Below are 24,881 nucleotides of genomic sequence, written 5' to 3' on the forward strand. Positions count from 1 at the left end.
TCTAGTTAGAGGTTCATGAGTCTAACAGCCTCAGGGTAGAAGCTGTTCCTCAGTCTAGTGGTTCTACACTTAATGCTCCTTAACCACCTTCCTGAGGGGAGCGGGGCAAAAAGTGTGTGTGCTGGGTGAGTGGGGTCCTTCATGATGCAGGTGGTGGTAGGTGTGTTTGTTCTTTCTGAAGTCCACAACCATCTTCTTCATCTTCTTCACATTTGAAGGTTATTCTCCTTGCACCAAAATGTATCTTCTTAATAAACATGCTACTATTTATTTAAATAAGCACAGCTAACAATTATTGCAGTTTATCTTTGCAATATAATAACATTGTGTACTTTATATAAAAAATATGGAAGAAATGGAATATTGTGATTTTTATTGTTTCCAAATATGATCAACATAACTGATGTTTCAGCACTTTGTTTCAGCTATGGCTGTGTTAAAGTGCTTTCTAAATAAAGTTGATGATGATGAACAGAGGGGATATGGTTATGGTGTTTAGTCCAGAAGTCCAGAGTGATCTTTGCACCAGTCACTTCACCATCCATCCCACTAAACTAAGCAACACTGGCACTGGACCAGACCTATTCTGCCCCTGACAGATAAATGGGGGTCAGTAGTTGGTTTGAACTGTGCTGTGGTGTATTTGTAGACGTACCAATGAGCAGAAAGTGACAGATCTGGGCTCTGTAGAACCTGCAGGTCACTACAGTCAGGATCAAACACACAGCATGAAACACCAAGAGCCCAATGAGCCAAGGCTCCGACCACTGCACCTGCAAACCACAAGAACACACAGTCCGTGTGGCAGCTAACGTTAAACTTAGCCTGTTAGCATGCCAAACCAGATAAAATAAAAATTAACTTACGGACGCAAGAAACGTCCATATCGACGTTATTCTTAAATTGCTGAATCCGTCGATGGGGACTGAGCTGATATTTTCTGTTTTCTGCTTCGACATGTTCAAAAGAAAAACACTGAACTGACCATTTAGCTTAGCTTTAGCGCAAACAGGACAGGAATGCGGAAGTAACTGGCTACTGACGTCATAACGACAGCCAATCATTTGCTTTTAAAGTAATAACACATTTAAAGTAGATTTAGTTTTTAATTTATTGAATGGAATTTCATTATGCATGTTTATTATTTATTTTTTTGTATTTTTTCCATTTAAAACTTAAAGCTAAAACAAGTTGTTTTGTGGTTCAAACCTGTAAATACTTTTTTTAAAACAACTAGTATTGTGACTCCACTCCAATAACCTTTAATCAACATAATATACAATTTAAATGGCACATTTATCATGTATTACAGCAAAAATAAAAAAGGTGAATTGTCTTCTTTTTAATTTTTTATTTTAAATAAATCTCATCCAGTTATTTTACATTACCAAACCATACCATATTACTTTCTTGTTTAAACTTTCCTACTTCTGAATCCCTTTAAAAGTCTTTATTCTCACTCAGCTGAAGATACATTGCATACACTTTTCACTGTAATCTGTTGGAACAGTAACATGCCCACATCCTCCCTCTACACATGCAAAGCCCAGTTAGATGTCTGCTTATAAACATTTTCAGTGTAGAAAATATAAATTATACGAGTCATTTTTTAACCCAATAATAGATAAAGCACTTTTCCGCTGCTGCTTTTTTCCATTAAAAAACATTTAGACATCAAAGAAAAACTTATCAAATGCATTTTTAACATTTTAACTCAATCTACTAACATACAGTAAAATAGTTTCATTGTACAGGTTTCAAAAAAACTTGAGCTGTATTCTGTACAAAAAGTTTTATATATTGTATTTTTTAAACACACAGCATTATAACAATGTACAAAGTCTTTGAGTCTCTGGTTGAAGACGAGATTGAGGGAAATCCATGCAGATAGCTCAAGTCTTGTCTCTGTCATAATAAAATTCAGGAGCAAAAGCAGCAGCCACTGTGATGGGAGTGGAGTAAGCCAAGGCAAAGTTGTGAAGGCCGAGCTTGAAACACTTCCAGGTGGTGCGAAGGGCCTTTCCAACATTCTGAAGGTAGAAGAACATATAATTAAATCACCTAAAGTTCTTCTTTCACAATCACAAGGATACAAATGATCATTTTTTTAATCATTTCATTTGTGTGAGCTGTGCTGAAAAAAACAGTTTCAGAGCACAATAGCAGCAGGAAGAAGAGAAGCCCACTTCTCCTCCTGCCTGAAACATCAACACAAATGTCCTGTGAGCACTATTGTCTGGTGTATCCTGAACAGGAAGACAGTGACTGGCTGCAGCAGAAACAGGAAGTCAAAGGACCCTACTCTTCAAACGCTCTGAAAACAAGTTCTGACTGTAAAATTAAAATTTGAGGCAGAAAATCTTTCATTTGATCTTGGGAAATGACATTTTAAATCTAGTGCGATAAAAGCTGCATATGCTACTTGTTCATCTGACCTTTCTTGGATATTTTACAGAGTTATGACAATTGACTGACAAGACGTCTGTCCGTGTCCAGTGAATGTTATAGCACTGGTAACCTGTTGCAACAGATGCTGGCTGAGATCACAATCGGATATTTCACTTAAAAAAAAAAAAAAAAGCATCACTGCTAATGCAGTTTAGCAGCATATACTGTATGAGATAACTTCTCTGTATGACAGCGATCAGCATATTTTTCTAAGTCATATAATATATTAACACAAATGTATTCACAAACGTCAAAGTGGGACAATGACTTAAAGCCCATTAACATTTTATAAAACAAAACAAAACAAAAATTCAGTTAAAAGATTATCAACCTCTACTCAAAATTTGAAGTCTAAATTTTTAAACTAATGAGGAAAAATGTGGCATGTGCAGCAACAGTGAAATAAACTACAGGATTCATAAAGAATAATTTTCTTTGTTAATTCATCATAATCCAATCATGAACTCTCAATTTGAACGTCTTTTCTTTTGTAAAACAATTTCTTAACATGATCAAATATAATGTAAATAAATGTTTGATTTTTATATTAAAAAACAATAAAAAAACACAGTACTTGCTTTAATTAATGCACACTTTTTTTTTAAAGGAAATAGCAAATTGTTTATTTAAAAAAATTTAGGTAGAGCAACAAAAAAAGATGTTCCTAAAACATATTTCTGTATTTCCATCTGCATTCATTCTGAAAGCTTAATGGTCAATGATTGTAAAGCTAAAGTGTATATAAAATGTAGGTGCAGGAGAAACGGATTTTATGTTCTTACATGATTCATTCCTTATCAGTCACAGGTGAGTTTGAACAATTCAGAGTAAAGACTGTGAAAATTATGAGAACAATGCCCCGTCACAGCATTTCTTCATTAAATAATTAACAAGGGCTGAGACGGACATACCAAGACACATTTGGTATACAAAAAGTAGTACATTTGAAGTTCATTATTGCAAGTAAACTTTAAGTTAAGTATATCAAGTATACTACACACCACGTACTTGTAGTGTACCAGAAAGTATACTGATTTAATACTTGTTCAAGCTAAATTGGGACATTTTTAGTTTATAAAAAGTATACTTCAAGTATACCGTTGTACGGTCTTTTTTAAGTTTACCAAATTATACATTCAAGTACACTCATCTATATACTACTAGTGTACTACGTATATAATTGAGGGTCGCATTTTAGTTTGTTGAAGTACATTTAAAGTATACAACAAGTATACATTTCTCTATACTGGCATTGCACTAGTTACACATTTCTAGTCCACATTTAATTTTATTTAAGTATACTTTAAGTACAGTTTTATGAATAAAGAAAAATAAGAAGTAATAAAGTATAATAAAGAAAATATAATAAAAATAATAAAGGAATAGAGAAGCATATACTAAAGTACAAATATAAGCTTTAGTATTAAAGTATAAGTTTACAGTAAAGCTTAGTTTTAGTGTAGTCTTACTTCTCTTTATACTTTTCAGTATTAGCTAAGTATACTTCACTATTAAGTATATCAAATAGTTTATAAAAAGTAAACTTCAAGTACACATCCCCATTTTTAGTGTAAAATAAGTATACTTGTAGTACACTTAAACTACTTTTTGCTAAGTGATAGGTTAAACCCACCTTCTTCACTTTCTTGTAATTTTCTTTCCTCTTTTTCTTCTTTCCTTTCGCCTCATCGTCCATCAGAGGCTCATACCTGTCTGGCCGAAAGGCAAAGTTTATTTCTCTGAGCCACCTCTCCTTCGACCTGCTGTCAGCGCAGACAGTCTGAGCGTCACCACCCTGAGATTGATCCACACAGTCCACATGCCGCTGATATTTTGCTGAACTCCTAGTTTCACCTGACCCTGCTGCTGAATTCCTGTCAAACAGCCTCGATGGAAGACTGGAGTTCTTCATGTTATCTTCTTGTTGCCAGTTTTCTGAAGAGGTCAGGAATGTTGTCAACATACGTTGTGTGTGTGTCTGGGGTGCATTCCTCTGCGGAGTGTGTGTGTGAATGGGGGGATTTGGCAAACAGCCTCTTAAAGGGGCAAATCCTTCCTCGTCAAGACTGGTCTCAGGATTACGAGTGAAAAGTTTGATTCAAAGCGACTATTATCCCGTTAGTGGTTAAAGCTCAGTGTGGTTGTCATAGTAACCAGAGTCGAGGCAAAAAGCGGTAAAGACCATCTCCACATTACCTCTTACTAACATTTATCACTCAACCTGCATTCTTCCTGGCCTGCAGAACAAAAAAGACAAATCCATGATCTACTACATGATTCACATCCAAACAGTTAAAAGCAATAATTTACCCCATCAGCTGGATTTATTCCTGTTTGTTTTAATAATAAAATGCTATGGCAAGTTAGACATTTTTTCTTGTTATTGCAAAATTATGCTGTTCGATTTCATTTAAAAACTTCCAACTGTCAAATGTGTTTACTTTAAAATGTCCCATTGAAATCTTGCGTAAAATTACATTTTGGTATCAGCAGCTAAGAAACAAGATGCAGGGATTGCTCTCATCTTTGTTTGTGTATACTTGGTTCCAGTAAAACTAAAGAAACCATCATTAGGGAACTGATGTTGAAGATACAGTTTAATGAACAGTTTTGAAATTAAAGGCATTAGAGCTTTTTGTCATTTACAGCAGAACATGTTTTGGCATCTCTGTCTTGTGGTTTATTTCTGTACATAAAGGCATTTAGTATCTGAACTTTTATCAAGTTTATCTAACAAGTATCCTGATGTATGCTCGATAATCCAGGTAGATCCAACAAATCTACCAAGGTTGAGTGTGGTCCTCTGGGCGAATTCTTCTTTGTTGAAACGTTTAGTCTTTTATCCAGAAGACTTCTTCAGTCTGAGGAGCTGCAGTAAACACAAAACAGCACCTTCTCATAGTGGATCAACTAGTTTGTTGGCGACAGCCAGAACTTGTTGTTCACACGCAAAAGAGGACCATCATCCAAACAATTGATCGTTAGTGCCCTGATGGCTGCTTGCTATTCACAGAGGGCTGAGTGATACTAGCAGTAACAGCATCGTAATAGGTGGACAGTTGGACACGGAGGCCTCCGTCCCTGTTTAATGATAGACGGGTTCTCTTCACAAAGATGGCTTCCTTCACTCCTCTCTCAAACCAACGTTCCTCGCTATTTCAGGGACGAAGATGTGCACATCCTTGATAAGAGAGGAACACTGGTTTGAGAGAGGAGTGAAGGAAGTCATCTTTGTGAAGAGAACCCGTCCATCGTTAAACAGGGACGGAGGCCTCTGTGTCCAACTGTCCACCTATTACGATGCTGTTACTGCTAGTATCACTCAGCCCTCTGTGAATAGCAAGCAGCCATCGGGGCACTAACGATCAGCTGTAAGGATGATGGTCCTCTTTTGCGTGTGAACAACAAGTTCTGGCTGTCACCAGCAAACTAGTTGATCCACTATGAGTTGGCATTGCTTATAAGACTGAGTTTACTGCAGCTCCTCAGACTGAAGAAGTCTTCTGGATAAAAGACGAACGTTTCAACAAGAAGAGGACCTGATTCAACCTAGTTGGATTCATCTACATAGATTACTGAGCATGCATCCGGACATTAAATGAAGTTCAATTTGTCCGAACATTAAAAAAAAAAAAAAGTGCTATTGAAAAACTAAACGTAAAAGGGAATAGTGTTACACATTTTCCAATATTTTCTTTCAAACTTCTGTAAACAACAACTACTACAAACTGTTAAAAGAAATAACATCCAAACAAAAATAAAGTCTGAACAACCGAAATGTAAATTAATTGAACAAAATAAACGATGGTCCTCAAGTCCGACTGATAAACAAATCTTTTACTGCAGCTACATTTCCTCCGTGTGATTACTGATCCATGTTCTGACTTTATGACTTGTTTTGCCCACGGTCAGGATCTTTGAGTCGGAGGATGCGGAGGATGTTGCTCACAGGAAGAGAACTAAGGAGAAAAAAGCAAGAGCGGACATGACCTTTAATTTATATTTTTAGTGCTTATACTAAAACCTGAGCAGCTACAAGTAAATCAAGATGCTCAATCTATCAAATTAAACACAAGATAATTAATTAAATAAAACTTATCAGGACTTGTCAGTGGTTACCTCATGTTTTGGGGAGTGAGGAAAATAAATTGTCTGTAGCGCTGACCAGCAGCCACCTTCAGCATCATGTCCATTGAAATCCTCCTATTCACCATATCCTAAAAGAACATAAATTTAGGGAAATTAATATATTTTTAATGGCATTCCAAATAATAATAATAATCATAAACTCTTCTTAACTTCGTTTGTGGGTCTGAAAAAGTGTCAAGATGAAGTTAAGATTTGTAGGCAGAAAATATGCAACACTTTCAGCTCAGATTAGGATAAATACAGTCTCCTGCTCTTAATGTCACCTTCAATTCATGCTGCATTCACTGAACCTTGGAAACAGGAGAACAAAACTTTCTTTGTCTTTTACTTTGATATTAACTTCAGATTACCTTCGAAAGTTAAACCACCCAACGTCACAAATAATTTAGCAACTTATTCTCTACCAGCAGTCTATTTTCCCCTCTAGTCAGAGTAATCATAATTTCCCATTTGTTACTGAATGCAACATTAGGAGTTTAACAAAAGTCATCATTATGAAACTGTTCTAAACATTTAGGCTTATGAAAACTTAAAAAAAAAAAAAAAAGCGGTTTAGAGCCCAGGATTTAAGCAACAATAACGGACAATTTAGATCAACAGGCTGACTGTTACTTTTGTAAAAATTTTCAGTGAAGCGTTTTAATAACTTGCATGACTTGGAATTGCGCCGCTCAAGGTGGCTGCATGTTGGAGCAGCTCTGTTACTTTCATTCTGAGATTTTACTTTTGGAAACTTTAATTCCTCTTTTTTCTGGATGTAAATCACATTTTTTTGGATGATTGTTTCCTCTGGTATCAGATGCTGTGCAGCTGGAAGGATTTTTACTGAAACTTTTTTAGTTTTGGACATTTGTTATGATGCGTAACCATGGCAACAAGGCAGTTTTCTACAACCAACAGCAGCTGATTAACATCTCAAAAGCTCAAATAATATCTCAACTACAGCCCCAAATCTCAAGTGAGTTGAAAAGGATGTTCTGTGGATGGATTCTCATCTACCAGCCAGCTGTGCTCGAGTGCCTGACCACTGAGATCCTAGAACTAGCAGGAAACACGGGTCATGACAGCGGAAGGACAGGATCGTCCCTCGGCACCTACAGTTGGCTGTCCGCAGCTACGAGGAGCTCGGCAGGCTGCTGGGAGGAGTGGCCATCGCTCTGGGAGGAGTTCTGCCCGGCATTTGGGCGGTCCTACAGCCTGAGGGGAACCGAGAGGTCAGCCGAGTCTGGGTGGACGGATCGGACGGCATCTGCAGCCAGTTTCTTAGGATCCACTGTGGGATGGATCTTTACAAGAGATCCTTCCTGTCTACAGCCATCAGTATCTATAACATCTCTTAATGAAATGAGGATAACGAGTTACAACAACAAATAATTTCCCACTGGGATTAATAAAGTATTTTTGAATTGAATTGAATGAGATCCAGCTTAAAAACACCATCTATATTGACTGTCAGCGGTTCTCAAGTTTGCTGAAAATTTTTCCAAGTTTGCCTTGGAATTTAGTTAGCCAAGCGCAAACATGAACTTGTATTCAATTATCTCATTCCCTCGCTAAAGGTGCAGCATGGTGCGTGTCTCATTACCATGTAAACATCAAACTCGTCCAGACAGCGAAAAGGTGCTTCTGTGATGGCCCAAAGAGAGAGAACAAAACAAACAGTGGAGAAGGAGCGTTCGCCTCCGGACAGGGAGCGCATGTCGCTCAGGTCAGCTTTGTTTCCTTGACCTGGTTGCACCTAAAGCACAAGTGAACAAAAAATAATTCTGTTAGATTTAAAGAAATTATCACTGGTGAGTAGGTAAAAGCCTAAAAGCAAATGCTGATGTTGTACAGCTAATACGTTATATTCAAAGCAGTCTGCTCCTCAGATAAATAATGTTAAATTATTATTTTATATATGAATGTTTCTGTTCGGTGCCCTCAGATGACTTCTGTTGTGACTTGGCACTATATGAATAAACAGAATTGAATAAAAACATTTTCAACTGCTACATTATTATTTTTTTTACATAAAAAAAAAAGAAGCAGAATTGAATTAATCAAACGATCTTACAGAAATGCTCAACGTCTCATTCTTGTGGTCAAACGTCATTCTTCCACTGTAGCCTCTCTGAGCCAGCATGCTGTCAAAGTAATATTTACAGCGAGCTGACAGGAACCTGCAACAGCAAACAGGAAAAAGCACTTTGAGATGAAAGCTTCTGCTGGAACACTATGAGTCTTTAAAAACAAATAAGACTAATTGTTTTTGGTAGTGTAGAAATCCTTTTCAAGTAAACAATGTTAGCTTCGCCAAACAGCATTTGCTGCACATTAGCATTGCAGCTGAAGTAACTGAAGATTGAGCACTTACTTCCGGAGGTCAGCGTAAGCTTGAAGTCTGTGGGTCATGACGTTGTCCAGACTTTTGATGAAACTATGAAAGTACTTCATTTGCTGCGACATGTTCTTGTAGCTCTCTAAAGCCTCACGGTATTGTCTTAATACAATAGAGACACGTAGAAAAATATAACAAGACGACTCGTTGGTGTTTAGTTTGTTTGAAGTCCTGTAGCTTTCCTCAAAATAATAATATTTAAAAACACATTCCATGTAATATTTGTGGGAAGAAAAAAAAAAAGTCATACGTGTCAATTAAGTGAAGTGACAAACCTCACAACCTCCTCTCGGTCCCCCTGTTGCTCCTGCTGGGTGGCGATCTTCACTTTGAGGCGGCTCATCTCGCTGTCCAAACTCTTGGCTGTTCGACGGACTTCAGTGCGTTCTGGACAAATCTCAGCAGCTTTAGCCACAGACACCTGAGTGGGAAAAGGAACTTTATGGTTAAGAAAGCCGGTCTGCATCCATGTTCCATGGAAAAGCTTGGCTCAATCAATTCAGATTGTTTGTAGTCTGCAGCTGTAAAGTTATTTGCATGAAACGAGAAGAACTGATGGAATGAGAAGCTAAGACAAGAAACATGTGGTGGCGGCAACATGCAACACAGATTAGTTTTAAGGGATAAATAACTGGAAAAACAAGCGTATGACCACATCTTTAAGCAGTTATCCCTTCAGATCTTTGGTTCTTACATTTTTTTTAACTCACACTCTATTGATGCTCAGCAAGAGCGATGATGGAGCCTTGTGCTGATGAAGATGAGATTCTCATGTTATCCACAAGTTTTTACCTGAAATCTGTTTTCCTCAAGAATCAAATTCCTATAATCGTTTCATTTGACATAAAAAAAAAATTAAATACACTTTAATACTTGTTTTTGTGCCCAACTGAGTTTAATAAGGAAAGATATATTTATGAATAGCAGTTCCATAATATTGCTACTGATACCTCCCACCTTGGAAATGAACATTTCAAGCTCCTCCCCCTCTTACTAGAAGTCATATTCAGATTCAGTACTTCCTATCGCAGACGTTTCTTCCCATCAGTTGTTGGACTTTAACACTCATTGACATCATCTCTTCTCACCACACTAAGTCCCACCACATGTAAATCTGTATTGGAAATATTGTGCTTACACCTTTTGTATGTTTGCATATTTTTGTAAGTGGTTGTGTGCATCTTTGTTTTTATGCACTTTCTGCACAAAGTCAACAAGACAAATAACCTAATAGTGATTAATGGCATAGGAAATAAAATGTATTAAAAAAGCTGGCTCAGTTGTTAGAGTTGTGATCTCTTAACATAAAGGTTGCTGGATCGAATCCCAGCCTGGGACCTTTCTGGGTGGAGTTTGCATGTTCTCTCCGTGCATGCGTGGGTTTTCTCCGCGTACTCGTTTCCTCCCACAGACCAAAAACATGCATGTTAGACTGATCAGTAACTCTAAATTGTTTCTAGGTGTGAGTGAGAGAGCGAATGGTTGTTTGTCTCGTTTGTCTCTACGTGTCTCTGTGATGGACTGGAGACCTGTACAGGGTGTCCCCCGCCTCTCGCGCAGTGACTGCTGGACATGGCGCCGCAACCCATAAAGGAAGAAGCGGGTAAAGATAATGAATGGATGGATTTAATAAAAAAAATTTTTAAACCAAAACCGTCAAGCAACACCCAGAAACTATGTGAAACGTACTGGTACAGTGTCAGTGTAAGTTTGACAAACCTTTAGGTCGTCCTCCTTGCTCTTAAGCTGCTCTTCAAGAGTCTTGATGTAGCAGAGATGAGCGCTGCGTTTCTCATCATAGTGTTTTTTGTGGTGTTTGCTCTTCATTACCTCCTGGTCAATTTTACTCAGTTCATCCTGCAGGAGGACAATGTATACAAAACACAAGTTTAAGGTTGCAATTAAAGTCAGATTATTTAGGATTTTAAGATCAAAGACAGTTGGAGTGTCCTTTATTCTGGGACTGTGTTAGCTTGATGGTCAATGCGAGGTCTAGTTATCATGAAGCTGCAGGTTCAAGCCCAAGTGCATCAGAAAATGCATTTGGGGTAAACAAAAATCTCTCATGTGAGTTTGATCATTGTGACAACCCCTGACGAGGGAGCAGCCAAAAGAAAATCAACAGCAACACTAAGCCCCAACTCTAACTTGAGATTTGCTGCTCTAATCTCTGCACCAACAATTTTCAGTCAGGTCATCTGGACAGTTTCTCTTTTTTTTTGTGCTAAAACGTTTCACCTTCCATCCAGAAGGCTTCATCAGTCAAGGAAACATACAACACAAAACTGATTCTTCCCCCAAACAGCTTACTCCAAAGTGGAACAAACCAGTTCTGTTGGTGCCAAGATGGTGTCTTTGGCACGCACCCTCCTCCGGTGTCGGCCCTCTTCCTCATCGACAGTCATGTCAAACTGGTTCAAAACCAACAAAGTCCATGCTCAATAATCCAGGTATACAATCCAACAATTTTCAGTCAGGTCACCTGGACAGTTTCTTTTTTTTGTGCCGAAACGTTTCACCTTCCATCCAGAAGGCTTCATCTAATCTCTGTTGTTGACAAAGAGAGCAAATGAAATAAAACCCATTTCCCACCTGCTTTCACTGTTAAGGTTTCTCAGTTGTACCCAAAAAGTCCACAGATTTGTCATGTCTTTACTTTGAGTTGCACACAAAAAAGAATGAGAGGTAAAAAGGTTTGGAAAGTCCTTAAGTGTGCCAAAAAGGTTCCTAACAAAGTGAGATGCTTGCAGCTCTGAGTAAAATAGAAGTAGTCCCTCGCTACTTCGCGGCTCGACTTTCGCGGTTTGTGGACGTCCAAAATATTGAATAAAGAAACTTAATGTTTTCTAAACACACAATTGTAGACTGCACATTAACATCACTGTACAGAACTCATGTGGATGTGAAAAAGTTAACGACAAAAAATAAATAAATGATTCGGACAGGCGCCACCATTTTGTAGTTTTCCTTCATTCAGCCTCCACTGTATTATAATGGCCACTCAGATGAACTACATTTCCCTCAAATCAATGCTGTGCTGTACTGTAGTGCCTCTGGGCGTTGTTTTCAGCTAAACAGTATTTTTGCAAAGCAAAGTCATGACTACTGAACCGGCCTTTCAAATGTAAAATTTAATTCATGTCACATGGAAAATATATATATTTTTTACAACTTTACAAACGTAAGACTTGAAAGAACGTGTAAATCATGTCAGGACATGTCTCTTTAAGAAACAGGGCATTGTAACCTGGGCGCTGACTGGATCAGTTAACGTCAGCTCTGTTTTCCCGACCGCTGATTGGCTGTTACCATCTGTTTACCTGCGCTCTTTTTCAACTGGACTCCAACTGGACTTCTTATGGTTTCTATTAACGATCTGTGCGTTTAAAATTTTCTGGCGGCGAACCGAAACGTCAGCGGAAGATGCCGACAATTAAAGAGAAAGTGAAACTTCTGGACAGACTTTAGGTCGGTCGTACCTACACAGATGTTTGCTGCCTTTAAGGCACGATTGTGAAAATGGAAGCTGCATTGGTCGTGTGGACTAATGATTGCAAATAAATAAATAAATAACATCACTTTGGATACCAACACCATCTGGATAAAGGTGAAACAACTTTATGATTGTCTTGCAGCAGCAGGATAATTTATTTATTAACCTTTATTTAACCAGGCAAATCCCACTGAGATCACAGATCTCTTTTGCAATAGAGGCCTGGGCCTGAACATGCATGTTTCTGGCCTGTGGGAGGAAACTGGAGTACCTGGAGAAAACCCACACAAGCACAAGAAGAACATGCAAACTCCACACAGAAAGACCCCAGGTCCAACCGGGGATTGAACCCAGGACCTTCTTGCTTTAAGGCAACAGTGCTAACCACTGAGCCAAATGCAACGGAGGAAGCAGCAATTAGTTGCATTTAGTGCCAGCAAGGGATGGTTTGACAAATTTCAAAAACGATTTGGATTAAAAAGTGTTTCTCTGCACAGAGAGGCTGCATCCGCTGACAGGCAGGAGCGCAGGAGTTTGTTAACAACGTTCAAAGATCTGACCGCCCGGTGGGGGGCTACAGGTCTGAACAAGTTTTTAACGTGGCCGAAATGGGCCTGTTCTGGAAAAGGATGCAACCTCACACTTTTATTATGAAGGACAAAGCCAAAGCCCCTGGTTTCATCTCACCTTCATCATCACTGGACACCTAATAATTCATCTCCATCCCTTATAGTTCATCTTCTCTGGTGAGTACCCATTTAAAATTAATATATATTTTTAAAGGTTTAAGAGTTCAGAAGGACCAGTTTCGGATTTATATTTTTATGTGTTCTCTAAAAACTGCTACCAATAAAAAATTTGAAAGATACCAATTCTATATTTAGAGACAATAAGAATAAATTTCATTTTACTCAACGTGTAGTTATTTAACAATTGGGTTTTCTGATTCAGAAGTTCCACAAGCTGTACCAAAGTCACAGTATTACCTTGACAGAATCAGCCTCCTCAGCGATGGTGCTAATGGTGTCTTTATGCAGCTTGTATTCCTGCTCTGCCTTTTCGTAGTCGGCCTTGAGTTCGGCCAACTGGGTTTTAGCTTCCTCGAATTCTGTGCGCTTAGATGAAATCTTTGCAGCAATCTCTTGAAGATCTTCTTCCTGTGATGAATTAAAGACGACAGCAAAGTCAGAGTGTGGTAGCTGACGGCACAGGGTCACATATTGTTAGTTTTCTAGCGCACACAGAAGTTATGTGATGTACTAACCAGAGGACTGAGGTCCTCTGACTGAGGCTCCTCCACATTCTTTAGGTCCGTCAGCTCGAGCCCACACCGTGTGGCTTTATCCTAGAACAAATACACAAACTTCACTTTTAACAAATTTATTTTGCATCATAACATCATTCCAAATAATGCATCCCAAATAATTTGGGACTGTAATTATGTAGCAGCCTTGTTTATTTTGTCTTTTAGACTCTAAAGTGAAGATTTTGTTTAAAATTACAATTAAGTAATAAAACCTTATGTCATTAGAAACAACAGAACCAAAAAGAAAGTGCAAATTAAAGAAAAAGAATAAAAAAGGTTAAAAATACAGTTTGTTCTGAAATATCAATAAGACCCTTATTGTTAGCAAATAATCAATAGCTCTATATCAAAGTTCATGCTCAATAATCCAGGTAAAAAAAAAATCCAACAAAGTTAAATCAGGTCCTCAGGACGGTTTCTTTTCTTTTTATGTTGAAACGTTTCGTCCTTCATCCAAAGGACTTCATCAGTCTGAGGGGCCACAACAAACTCCGTCCCACAAGCAGCACACTCGCACAGTGGGCCGACTAGGATGAAAGGTTTCAACAACAACAACAACAACAAAAACTGTCCAGAGGGCCTGACTTAACTTTGTTGAATAAATAGCTGTAATTTTTTTAAGCATTAAAATTCACATTTCACAACAGACCAGACAGAACCATTTTTTTTTTAAACTTCAGACACAAGAAAAGTTGCTCAGAGAACAAAAAGTTACTTTAATGTTTTTTTGCTCCGCTTGTGCTCTTCTCTGCAACCCTTGATTCTGTTTGACGTCTTCGTCCAGTTTTCCCATTTGTTGCTGGAAACGAGACTTCTGAGCCTTCTGGTTCTCCAGCTCCCTCTCTAAGTGTCTGTTAAAAGAAAAGATGAGAACAAAAATGAATAACTGTGCGACAATCAGAAAGTGCATTAAGAGTATGCACAAAAGCACAACCAGCAGAGAAAAACTGCTGCGAGATCAGTTATGTTACTTTATATCCAAATACCGGCACTGCATCATTCCAGCTTTTAGCTTTCTGTTACTATGAAGCAACTTTAGTTGTTTTTTTGCTGCATTGCAAAACGAACATGAAAAATTATGAAAAGATTTGAAAATGTAAACAAACAAAAAAAAGATTATTAAGTTTAATAATGTTGTGGTGGATATGGCCTTTTGAGGAGATGACAAACATCCATCCATTGTCTTTTACCAGCTTCTTCCTTTTTGGGCCACTGGTGCCCATATACAGCAGTCGCTGTGTGAGAGGCGGGGGACATCCTGGACAGGTCTCCAGTCCATCACAGGGACACATATAGAGACAAACAATCATTCACTCTCTCACTCACACCTAGGGACAATTTAGAGTTACCAATCAGCCTAACATGCATGTTTTTCTGTTCTGTGGGAGGAAACCGGAGCACCCGGAGAAAACCCACGCATGCACAGAGAGAACATGCAAACTCCATCCAGAAAGGTCCGGGGCCAGGATTTGAACCTCGTTGAGAGGCAACAGCTCTACCAACTGAGCCACTGTGCCGCCTGGCTAGGACATACAATGGCCTTTTAATGGCACTTTCTGCACTGGAAACAGTACAGGAAATCCTGGTTATACTACTAACACTGGAAAAGTCAAGCCAATTACAAAGTCTTTTGCAACTTTTATTTTAAAGGATTTGTTGCTTCCAATGGTTGAAAACCAGGACTTGTGCGCTGTTTCCATGATAAAACATGATCATCCTATGTCAAACATACGAGCGCACTCTTTGGGCACCTTATGATTTCATTACAATTCAGAGGGATGCAGTGCAATTACAAAACAAGAAGAAGTTCCTACAAGAAGCAGTTATTTGAGCAAGGCAATGTTTTAAACTGAGACACTCACCTGATCTCTTCCTCAACATCTCCTGAAAGACAGATGGCTCTGTTCTGATCAGAGGAGTAAGTACGGTTATTGAAGTTCTGATCCCCGTCTTTAGAGAAGGCTTGGGTGCAGTTAGCGGGAGGATTTGAGCCCTGCATAACTCTCCGAGCCTCCGTGCGATTCTACACATTCACGAACACACCCAAAAAATTCATATGAAAGAAAAGTAAAATTTGACACATTAATTTAGTGTTAACAGTTTTAAAGGACAAACAAGAAAGTTACATTTTTGTTTTCATATTTGTTGCTTTAAAATATACAGATTTTCAAACTTTTAGAAAACACTTTTCATCATTTCCACAGAAATGATGAAAAGTGTTGTAGCCATTTCTGAACTAATAAAAAAAATGAGATTTTCTCACCTTAATGAGCAAAATGCTTTCAATGCCCCTTTGATCGATGAGACAGTTCGCCACAACTGGGTCCTCAATCTCAAGAGCTTGAAGCACGGAGGGATATTCAGGATGATTCACAGCCCTGACAAACAAAGACAAATCAGTTACACTTGATGCAAAAAACAAACAAACAAAAAACACAACAACACCAAGTACCACTACAAGTACTCAAACTATCATTTTCATTTATCTTTGGCTTAACTTAGCATTAGTCAATATATTCCAACAGAAAAACTGCAGATCTGTGACGTTGAATAAAAATAATCTACTCCAGATGACAAAAAGTTTTACTAAATTTTAAAATTCTGACTTAATATGTCGGTGCTGTTGTGTCAGAGGCATACTGTGCATATAAATATTGAAAAGGTTTGTTACTGTGGTGAACTGCAGCCAATGTGAATTAATTGTTGTTTCAAGATGGAGGACCTAAGCAAAAATTCCCAGGCACTGTTTAAACTCATACGAAGGATTAATTAAATTTTTTTGTTTGTTTTTTTACCTCCTTCGTGTATCATGGACGTGTGGGAGGAAGCTGCTGGTAATGATGGTCGGCCTGCGACCAGCAGGAAAAACGTTGGCCATGAGGCCCTTCAGCACCTTCTCATCATCGTAGTTGTCGCATGTGAAAGCTTTTATGAGGCTTTTAAGACATACTTCCACAGCCAAGGCCAGCTCAGGGTCCTTCAAACTAATAAGGTAACCTAAGGAGGAAAAGAACTCGTATGAAAAAAGCAAGCATTTCATATGAATTACCAGTTCATAAAAGAATGCAAAGAAAAAAATGTTACAGATTTATCAGAGTTCCATATTTCAAAACAGGAGTCAAAAACGAGATATGAAGTCTTACCCAGAGGTCCTCGAGGTCTGTGCTTGAACTGACCCCTTTTGTGAGCTTCCTGGATGGCACTGAGCAGCGCAGGCATGTGCTCTCCAAAACGCCGAAGACGGTTAGAGCGGCTGCTCTTCATCGTCTGCAGTTTCCTTTCGTTGATCTCAATGGATTTCTGGAACATTTTATACTCTCTCCTGGAGATGCAGCAAGAAAAAGGTTTATTAATGAGACAATAGACAAAAACAAAACAAACCCAATTCAGGAACAAGTTGGTTCAGAACCCAAACTCTGATTTTTAATTATTCCACCCCTCAGTGCCTGCTGTGAAGATGTTTAAAAGTGTGGGGGGAAGAAACACACACACACACAATTTGGATGCAAATTAAGTGCTGGGTTCACAAAAACTCCCTTAAAAAATATATCCAAGTACAGAAAACAATTAACTGGAGCTGAGCTAAAACCTTAAGTTGACCATACTTATATTAGAGATGGCAAAATTGTTTTTAAAGCTACCAAGGAACCTGGAATGCATTCATAATCTCTCTTTAGTGCATCCTGTTTATTTGCATACTCCATCTTTGCTTGCTCTTCTTTGGCACGGCTGCAGGCGTGTTCATACTGGTCAATCTGTTGGCCTAGAGTGGACGTCTGATGCTTCAGGCTTTCCAGCTCAGTTTGAACCTGCTCCACACGCTCAGCCCTCACCTGGCTCTCTGCACCTGTTGTCTGACTGATGCTAAAGGGAAAAAAATGGGTGTTAGAAATAAAAACATTGGAAACACTGTAAAGAATGCATCATGTTAAATTAAACTGCAAAAATCAACAGAACATCACACCTCAGCTTGAGATCATTAATACGTGAGGACAGCTGAACTTTGTCCTTTTCCAGGTCCCGAAGGTTTGTTCTGCACCTATGGACAGTGAGCTGAAGTCCATACATAAATAAGAAATAAAAAACATTGGTCTTTGACAAAAACACACATCAAGCATCAATGTGATGTAAACTACCTACTAAATAAATAACATACATAAATAAAATCAACATAATGAAGAAGGGAATTCACTCCGTTATACAGCTCAAAAGTAAATACAGTAGTCCCTCGCTACTTTACGGTTTTTCAACGATTGTCACCTTTAATATTACTCAGTGATTGGGATGGTACAGATAAAAACTTCAACGGAAAAATATTTTGGACAGGCGCCGCCATTTTGTAGTTTTCTTTCAATAAAGCCTACACAGTATTGCCGGTCCAAAAGAACTACATTACCCATAAGCCAACAGTGCACTACCCAGAAGTCAACAGTGCTTCTGGCCACTGCTGCTGAAATGGAGGGAAAGTTTTGATCCAATCCAAAACTGACCAAAAGTTTGTTCCTGATTCATGGAAACTTCGGCGCTCAGTGGATGCAGAGTCGATCAGAACCAGACCAGAACTACTTCCAGCCTCATCGGTCAATCTGAGTGCTGCAGGGAGCCTCTTCTCCACAGCTCACCTGGACTTTTTTCATTGGATCCCTCTGGATCATTTGGACTCGATTGGGACCATCGTGTGGTTTTGTGCTGGCTCTAGGAAGGTCCGTCCCTCTTCAAAAGCATCTTGGTGCTCAATGGCTGCAGAGAGCTGATCAGAACTGGACAAAGGCTGGCGAGTTCCCATATAAAATTTTGCAGTATAGTACTAAGTACTGTACATATACGCATGTTGTTAAAATGATGATGTAGGTTTAAGAGCTTAGAACGTTGTAAGAGTGTGGGAAGGGTTTATAAAGCCTTAAAATATATAAATACTAAAATAAATATAGCGTTCCTACTTCGCAGTTTTGCACTTATTGCGGCGGTGTCTGGAACGTAACCCCCGCGATAAACGAGACTACTGTATACTAAAATGAGACCGTATATGAAGTAATCACCTGCTCAGGATCAAACCGGTATTACTGGTTTCATCCTGATAAATTTAATATTTAAATCTATTATTTAGTTTATGGTGATAAAACAGAACTGTGTGAAAGTCTTAATACCATTTTACATTATTTTTAAGACACTTTGACCTATAAATCAAATTTACATGGGATTTTTAGGCACTATGAAGCTTTCTGACCTCGCAGGATTTCAAAAGGTTGTTGCGTTTCTGGGCCTCCGTCTTCAGTTCAGCAGATTTAGGTTGAAGTTCCTGAACTTTCCGAGTAATTTCCTCTAGTTGTTCCTGAATATGTTTGTACTTCTTTTCCGCTTCCTCAGCCTTATTCTGAGAAATGAAATTAAAAGGTTAATAAATGCATAAAGACAGCAGGGCTGCGCACACAAACAAATCACAGAAATGGTCTTTATTAATTAGCTCTAATTAAGTCCCATCAAAAACACATGCACACATGGTGAAAAAAACAAAAGTTTAAAAAACATCACTTCATCATACCTTCCATTCTTCCACCTTTTCATCATATTTCTGTGTTGAACGCTTGTCTGACTGCAGCTTCTCCTTCATTGGCTCCACCTCTCTTTCCTTTTCAGACACCTGAAACATTTATTTATTTCACATTCATAACCGTTTAAAACATCAATAATATATTGTAATACACCAGTTTCAAAGAAGCCACAGGGAATGCTGGTCTGCAGCGTACTGACCAATGTCCATGCCATTTGTTTCTGCAATTCCTCCAGTTTTGTGTGCATTTCGCCAATTGATGCCAAGTTTTTGTAACGGTCCTCTTTCTCCAGGAAATTTCGTTTCAAGTCTTTCAAGTACTAAAAAAACAGAACACAGAAAAAAACAATCACTTTAAACTGTAAGGTTTGCTTCTTCTCCAATCTTAGTTAAACGGAAGTCAGTGAAAATAGTCCATACTTCGCTGTTTTGCTCAACTTTATCCTCTGTGATTCTCTTAGTGGTTTTGATGTGAAAAAAGTCTTCTTTCATCTGCTCCAGTTGGGTGGCCTTCATAAAAAACTGCAAAAACGACAGAAAAATTATAAATCCACTTGCATGTATTACTAAATCTGCACATCTAAATAGCAACAAGAATCTAAAGCTATGCTAACATCTTTGTAGGCTCCATTAGAGTGGTAGTTTAAATTTACAAGCATGCTAATATGACTAGCTAACAAGCTAACCAAGACTAGTCGATCCATGAAATAAAACATCAACTTTAGCTAACACATTTGCTTCAAGTACAAGTTTTTCAGGTGAATATAAATTTAATACTAAAAACAGAGCCAGCCCAAAGGATAAAAACCATCAGTTCCATGCAGCAAACAAGATATTTAAATATGCTGAAGTGTTGCGGTAACACCGCTGCAAGAGTAAACGACAAATATTTGACCAGACCTTATACTTGTCTCCCTCTCCTTTAGAGTGCAGGAAGTATTTGCTCATCTCCTGTGTGAGGACTGATACAGGATTGTTCACCTGCAAAAAAAGAGAAAAATCAGTGACTATCACAGAAATACAGATCTATTCTGTAACTGCAGTTTAACATAAAATAGATCATCTTTTGAAGCAGACAACTTTAGAAATGGCTGAGTATGATTTTATGGTATTCATGTTCCAACTGGTCCCATTTTTGTAATGGAGAAGACCAGCATGCTTCCTACCTGAATATTAAAATTGTCTAGGATGGAAACGAGCTCTTCCTTTTTGGTTGACATAACCTGACCTATCAAAAGGACAAATATCATGTTTGTGCATCAACAAGGCATAATCTCTATATTGGCATTTAAAAACACTACATATTAGCATCAAGCTGTAACGGAGTACTCTCATGCAAATTAAAACACAGAATGTAAGTAATTCAAAAATCTTTCTTACCTGATGTACTTCTCAGTTTGTAGGTTCTCAGCCCCTCTCGTGTTATCCTCAGATCTACAATGATGGATGGACCGTATGCCTCAGGTTTGTAAGCGTCTCTTCCTTTGTTTCGCAGAGTGATCGATACATCGGCAGAACTGAGGAAATAGAAATACTCTTTACCTCTATTGGTGAAAATTATCTGTTAAAATAAGCTACTTTCAAAAGAAACGAATTAGGGCTGGGCGATATGGACCAAAATTAATATCACGAAATTTTAAGATAAATGGCGATATACGCTACATATCCGACCACTAGGGGGCTCCACACACACGCAGATGTCAGGATGATTTGTTTTTAAAAATATGTCGAAAAAATACGATATTTGTTATATATTCAAAATGTATTTTTTTTCAGAGCTTAAAAGTATGTTATTCAAAGTGTTTAGCACAATTTTGCTGTTGTTTATGTGTAATGCCAAAATAAATGTATGTTTATTTTGTTTAAAAACAGCATGTTTTACACATTGTGGTGGGTTGCCAGTTGGACTTTTTTTCAGAGCTAGTTGCTTGTTTCTATCGCGAGATCTGGCAACACAGCTGCGTCGTGTGTCGGTCGGAGTTTGTTTCTCTCCCGACACGGACGAAGGCTTGCTGCTTTTGCCTTGAGCTTCTGCTTGCGCTTTAAAAATGCGCTGTAAATACCAGAAGGAACACAGCAAATAAAATACCCTAAACTGGATATTTGTCTCCATGTATTTTAATGAGAAGACAATTTCATACCTTCTCACTCTAAACCAGTTAATTTCCCGGAGAACACCAAACCTCTGCTAGCAGCTACCGCCATTTTCACACCTGTCAAGGAATTTACCCCCCACTGTGAGTCAACAAAGACTGCATATCTAGCTTAGCTCAGCTTTATAGTTCAAATAAAGTATTCAGCAGCAGCAAGCAGCGGGGGAGGGGCGGGTTTGTATTCAGTGAGGGAGAGCGGATGGGTGACGTGAAGGTGCAGACTGGGAGAAAAACTGGCTGATTTTCAAGTAATTATAACTACGTAGAGTATAAGACTATTGTTTTATATCGATATACTCTCATTTTAAATCGCGTATGAAATTATCTCAATATTTTTAAAATATTGACTTACCGCTCACCCCTAAAACGAATCATACAATTCAGCATTTAATAAAGAACATATAAAAGTGTGGCTACCAGGCACAACAGCTACTAAAACACCTCCAGCTTATAAAACGAGCAAACCAAAGCTGTGACTTTAAAGAGGCTAACATAAAACAAGAATGGCTAAAGAAAATTGAATGGGTCTCCTATAAACAAACAAATCTTAACTCATATACAACATTTATTTGAAATGTCCAACACAAGACCTCCAGATGTTCACCTTTCTCCTTCTTTCACAAACCCCTTGAGTGACGATCCTCTGTTTGTGGCTTGCGCGTTTCCTCCCAACGCCACGATGAGAGCTGTCAGAATGGCGCTCTTTCCACCTGTTGCAAGCATTTTGCACACAGACAAAAAAAAATTAGATATGAAAGATGAGGAACAAAAGTAACAAGTGTCAGGTGTCGAAAAGGTTACCAGCTTTGTAGACGCAGTAGGTATGTTTACATGGACATAAGTAACCGGATCAAATGGCCGGTCGGAATAAAAGTGTGTCATGTAAACACTCCGTTTGGGTTATTTTTTGTGTATTCGGCGCGATCCGATATAATTTGTGATCAGAACAAAACGGGTGGTTTACGCAGATCCGAAACCCGATCGGTGCGCATGTAAACGCTTGATCTGTTCGTTTTTATCTGATGGTGAAAAACTGAGCTGACTGCGCATGTGCGACTGCCATTTCCGCCTGGCTAACGCTAATAATATTAGCATGTCAGGGAAGTAAAAGTGGTCGGTGAGCGACACAACATTTCTACTAGAAACTTTGAAAGAGCTCAAAATGATTTCTATTACCTGTAGCTCAGTCAGGGAGTGCAGTAACGTCTCCACCATCATTAAAACCTGTCGCAGGTCCATTTTGGGTGCTCAGGTTTGTTTACGTTCACCCGGAAGTAGAACTTCTTCTTCTGTTTTTTTTTTTAAGGAGAGTTTACCACTCTGCGCATGTCAGTACTGCTGTTCAGAACAAAGCCCGCTGCATGTAAACGCTCATCATGAACAGATTGTGCCCATGTAAACAACACATTTGAATTATTCAAACAGAACACATTTCAATCCGGTCAAAGAATTCTGCGCATGTAAACATAGCTACTGACTTAAAAGTCAATTTGTCATTGGCAACGTCAACAAAGATAAGAAAGTGGCTCACATTAGGTATCATGAGTCACAATAATCCAATTACAAACAGACAGCTTAAACTACATGCCTTCATACCTGGTAATAGAACAGGCCACACATGTCTAGAGACAAGTTGTAATTTAATCACATTTACTCTTTCCTATGTGCCAAAGAACCCACAAAAACAAATAGTGAACAACAAAGTTGTGAGCTAAAAAAAAAGAAGCTCCAGATCTCCTGATGCATGCTCAGTAATCCAAGGAGAAAAGTCTATCAAGGTTACGTCAGGTCCTCTGGACAAGAATCCGTCCAGAGGACCTGACGTAACCTTGATAGGAAGATTCCAGATCGTTCCAGCATGTGCTGAAAGTTTCCTTTAAACCAGCTTTGTTTAAAATATTTAAAGCCATAATGTGGACATAATTCCTTATTCTAATTTCTTAAAAAATAAAGACAGTAAACCTTAACAAGGTGCGTCAGAGCAAGAACAGAGCGCTGCGGATTACAATGCATTCATAGCACTTGGTTGTGCAATAAACGGAGTTATTGCAAGAAAGAGTACGATTTTTATATCGTTTTAGAATTAAAACTACAACCACTTACAAGCTTCAGTTTGTGAGTTTGTAGTTATCAAAGGTTTGCTAAGCTCCATCATGCTAGTTTTTTTTTTTTTTTTTTACATTTTAAGACTTCTTTTATATAACTTACTGAAACATATGTGTATATTTTTGCAGTAGATGCAATTCAAGCTGAATACGTTGGTAACTTACGGGCTTTACGCCCTTCTTTTTAACAGATTCAAGTTGGTAGAGCTGCCGCCTCTCAGCGAACAGGTCGGTTCAAATCCCGGCCGTGGGCCTTTCTGTCGAAGTCCAAGTTTCTTTATTTGTCAACATTATTTGTCATTTGCACCACATGTGGTACATGTGGTGGAACAAAACTGTACACGGGGTCCAAGTTACATCCAACAAAAGCATAAATTATAAAGAAAAACAGTAATAAGATCTAAAATATGAACTAAGAAATATGCTAAACTAAGAATACGCTAAGCGATAGTAGTATAAAAACATTAAAAACAATACGCCGGGTGGAGTTTGCATGTTCTCTCCATGCAAATCTTCCCTAGTTGCTCCGGTTCAATGTCGAAAAACATGCGTTAGGTTGATTGGTAACTCTAAATTGTCCCTAGGTGTGAGTGAGAGAGCGAATGGTTGTCTCGTTTGTCTTCTATGTGGCCCTGTGATGGATTTGCGACCTGTCCTGGGTGTTCCCCAACACCAGTGACCCCGCGACCAGAAAAGGAAGTGGGTAAAGGTAAATGGATGGAAGGATGAAATCACAACTGTAAACCTACTTCGATGCACGAGTAAATCTGGGTCAAGAAAAAGGGATACTTACTTCCATTGTTGCCAACAACAAAGTTGACATTGGAACCGAAGGCAAAAGGTCCAAGGAGCGAGTGGCACATGAAGTTCTTCAGCGTGATGCTCTCCACAATTCCTGCATCACTAACCACATCACCTGAACACTGGAACTAAACAAACAGCTTGTGTCAGTGACTGTTTATAGTGCAATAACTACATAAAAAGACCAACTCTGCCATTTGCTGTGCCAATTCCTACCCGTTTACTTGGACCAGAATCGTCCCCATCACTCCCAGCATTACTTCCCTCCTGCTCGCCATCCGTGGAGGAAGATCTGATCCGTTTGTTTGGGTTTTCACCGGGAGACGCGCCGCTTGTCCTGCGCTTCGCCATCTTGGTTGTTGGATCAGCCAACAACGCCCCCTACCAACCAGCGCAAAACAAAACCGAAAGAGTATGCAAACCATTAGCATATAAACAGACTTTCAGCTGAACTTTCAACGGATAACCGTGACCCCATTTATTAGATTCCTTACA

The 24,881-nt window shown here is 38.7% G+C and overlaps 3 protein-coding genes across 3 annotated transcripts in view; all 3 read right to left on the reverse strand.

The window, feature by feature from the left end:
• The window catches only part of tmem18 (transmembrane protein 18), a 2,912-nt gene extending 1,953 nt beyond the window's left edge, over nt 1–959 (reverse strand). The window contains exons 1-2 of the mRNA XM_037685469.1: nt 867–959; nt 656–773 (exon numbers count right to left, since the gene is read on the reverse strand). Of these exons, the coding sequence (XP_037541397.1) occupies nt 656–773; nt 867–959 (211 nt within the window). The remainder of the gene's footprint in view (nt 1–655; nt 774–866) is intronic.
• An 825-nt stretch (nt 960–1,784) lies between these two features.
• Nucleotides 1,785–4,456, reverse strand: LOC119418213 (uncharacterized protein C1orf115). The gene is made up of 2 exons (XM_037685470.1): nt 4,082–4,456; nt 1,785–2,030 (listed from the first exon to the last, which is right to left on the reverse strand). Exons 1-2 carry the CDS (start codon nt 4,409–4,411, stop codon nt 1,893–1,895), a joined length of 468 nt encoding a protein of 155 aa, XP_037541398.1. The 5' UTR covers nt 4,412–4,456; the 3' UTR covers nt 1,785–1,892.
• Nucleotides 4,457–6,270: 1,814 nt separating this feature from the next.
• On the reverse strand, nt 6,271–24,771 carry si:dkey-119f1.1 (Structural maintenance of chromosomes protein 6-like). Its single transcript, XM_037685471.1, has 26 exons — nt 24,603–24,771; nt 24,379–24,514; nt 22,085–22,190; nt 20,708–20,844; nt 20,494–20,555; nt 20,228–20,308; nt 19,748–19,849; nt 19,528–19,647; nt 19,319–19,417; nt 19,004–19,150; nt 17,741–17,829; nt 17,476–17,640; nt 16,920–17,098; nt 16,572–16,773; nt 16,040–16,154; nt 15,639–15,799; nt 14,492–14,627; nt 13,735–13,815; nt 13,457–13,627; nt 10,697–10,834; nt 9,253–9,398; nt 8,954–9,079; nt 8,654–8,759; nt 8,183–8,335; nt 6,568–6,665; nt 6,271–6,407 (listed from the first exon to the last, which is right to left on the reverse strand). The coding sequence occupies exons 1-26, from the start codon at nt 24,735–24,737 to the stop codon at nt 6,335–6,337; spliced, it is 3,264 nt and encodes a 1,087-aa protein (XP_037541399.1). The 5' UTR covers nt 24,738–24,771; the 3' UTR covers nt 6,271–6,334.
• Between the last annotated feature and the right edge of the window lie 110 nt (nt 24,772–24,881).

The sequence above is a fragment of the Nematolebias whitei genome, chromosome 12, assembly GCF_014905685.2.
Source record: "Nematolebias whitei isolate Nwh7 chromosome 12, NemWhi1, whole genome shotgun sequence".
Taxonomy (NCBI): Eukaryota; Metazoa; Chordata; class Actinopteri; order Cyprinodontiformes; family Rivulidae; genus Nematolebias; species Nematolebias whitei.

What these genes read in the sequence shown, in the direction of transcription:
- LOC119418213 (XM_037685470.1), bottom strand. Translation starts at nt 4,411, where the DNA reads ATGTTGACAACATTCCTGACCTCTTCAGAAAACTGGCAACAAGAAGAT. An exon ending in ATTACAAGAAAGTGAAGAAG is followed by an intron (nt 2,031 to 4,081) that starts GTGGGTTTAACC and finishes TTCTACCTTCAG; the next exon opens with AATGTTGGAAAGGCCCTTCG.
- si:dkey-119f1.1 (XM_037685471.1), bottom strand. Translation starts at nt 24,737, where the DNA reads ATGGCGAAGCGCAGGACAAGCGGCGCGTCTCCCGGTGAAAACCCAAAC. An exon ending in CAAACTGAGAAGTACATCAG is followed by an intron (nt 20,556 to 20,707) that starts GTAAGAAAGATT and finishes TCCTTTTGATAG; the next exon opens with GTCAGGTTATGTCAACCAAA. An exon ending in AAGTTGAGCAAAACAGCGAA is followed by an intron (nt 19,648 to 19,747) that starts GTATGGACTATT and finishes CTGTTTTTTTAG; the next exon opens with TACTTGAAAGACTTGAAACG.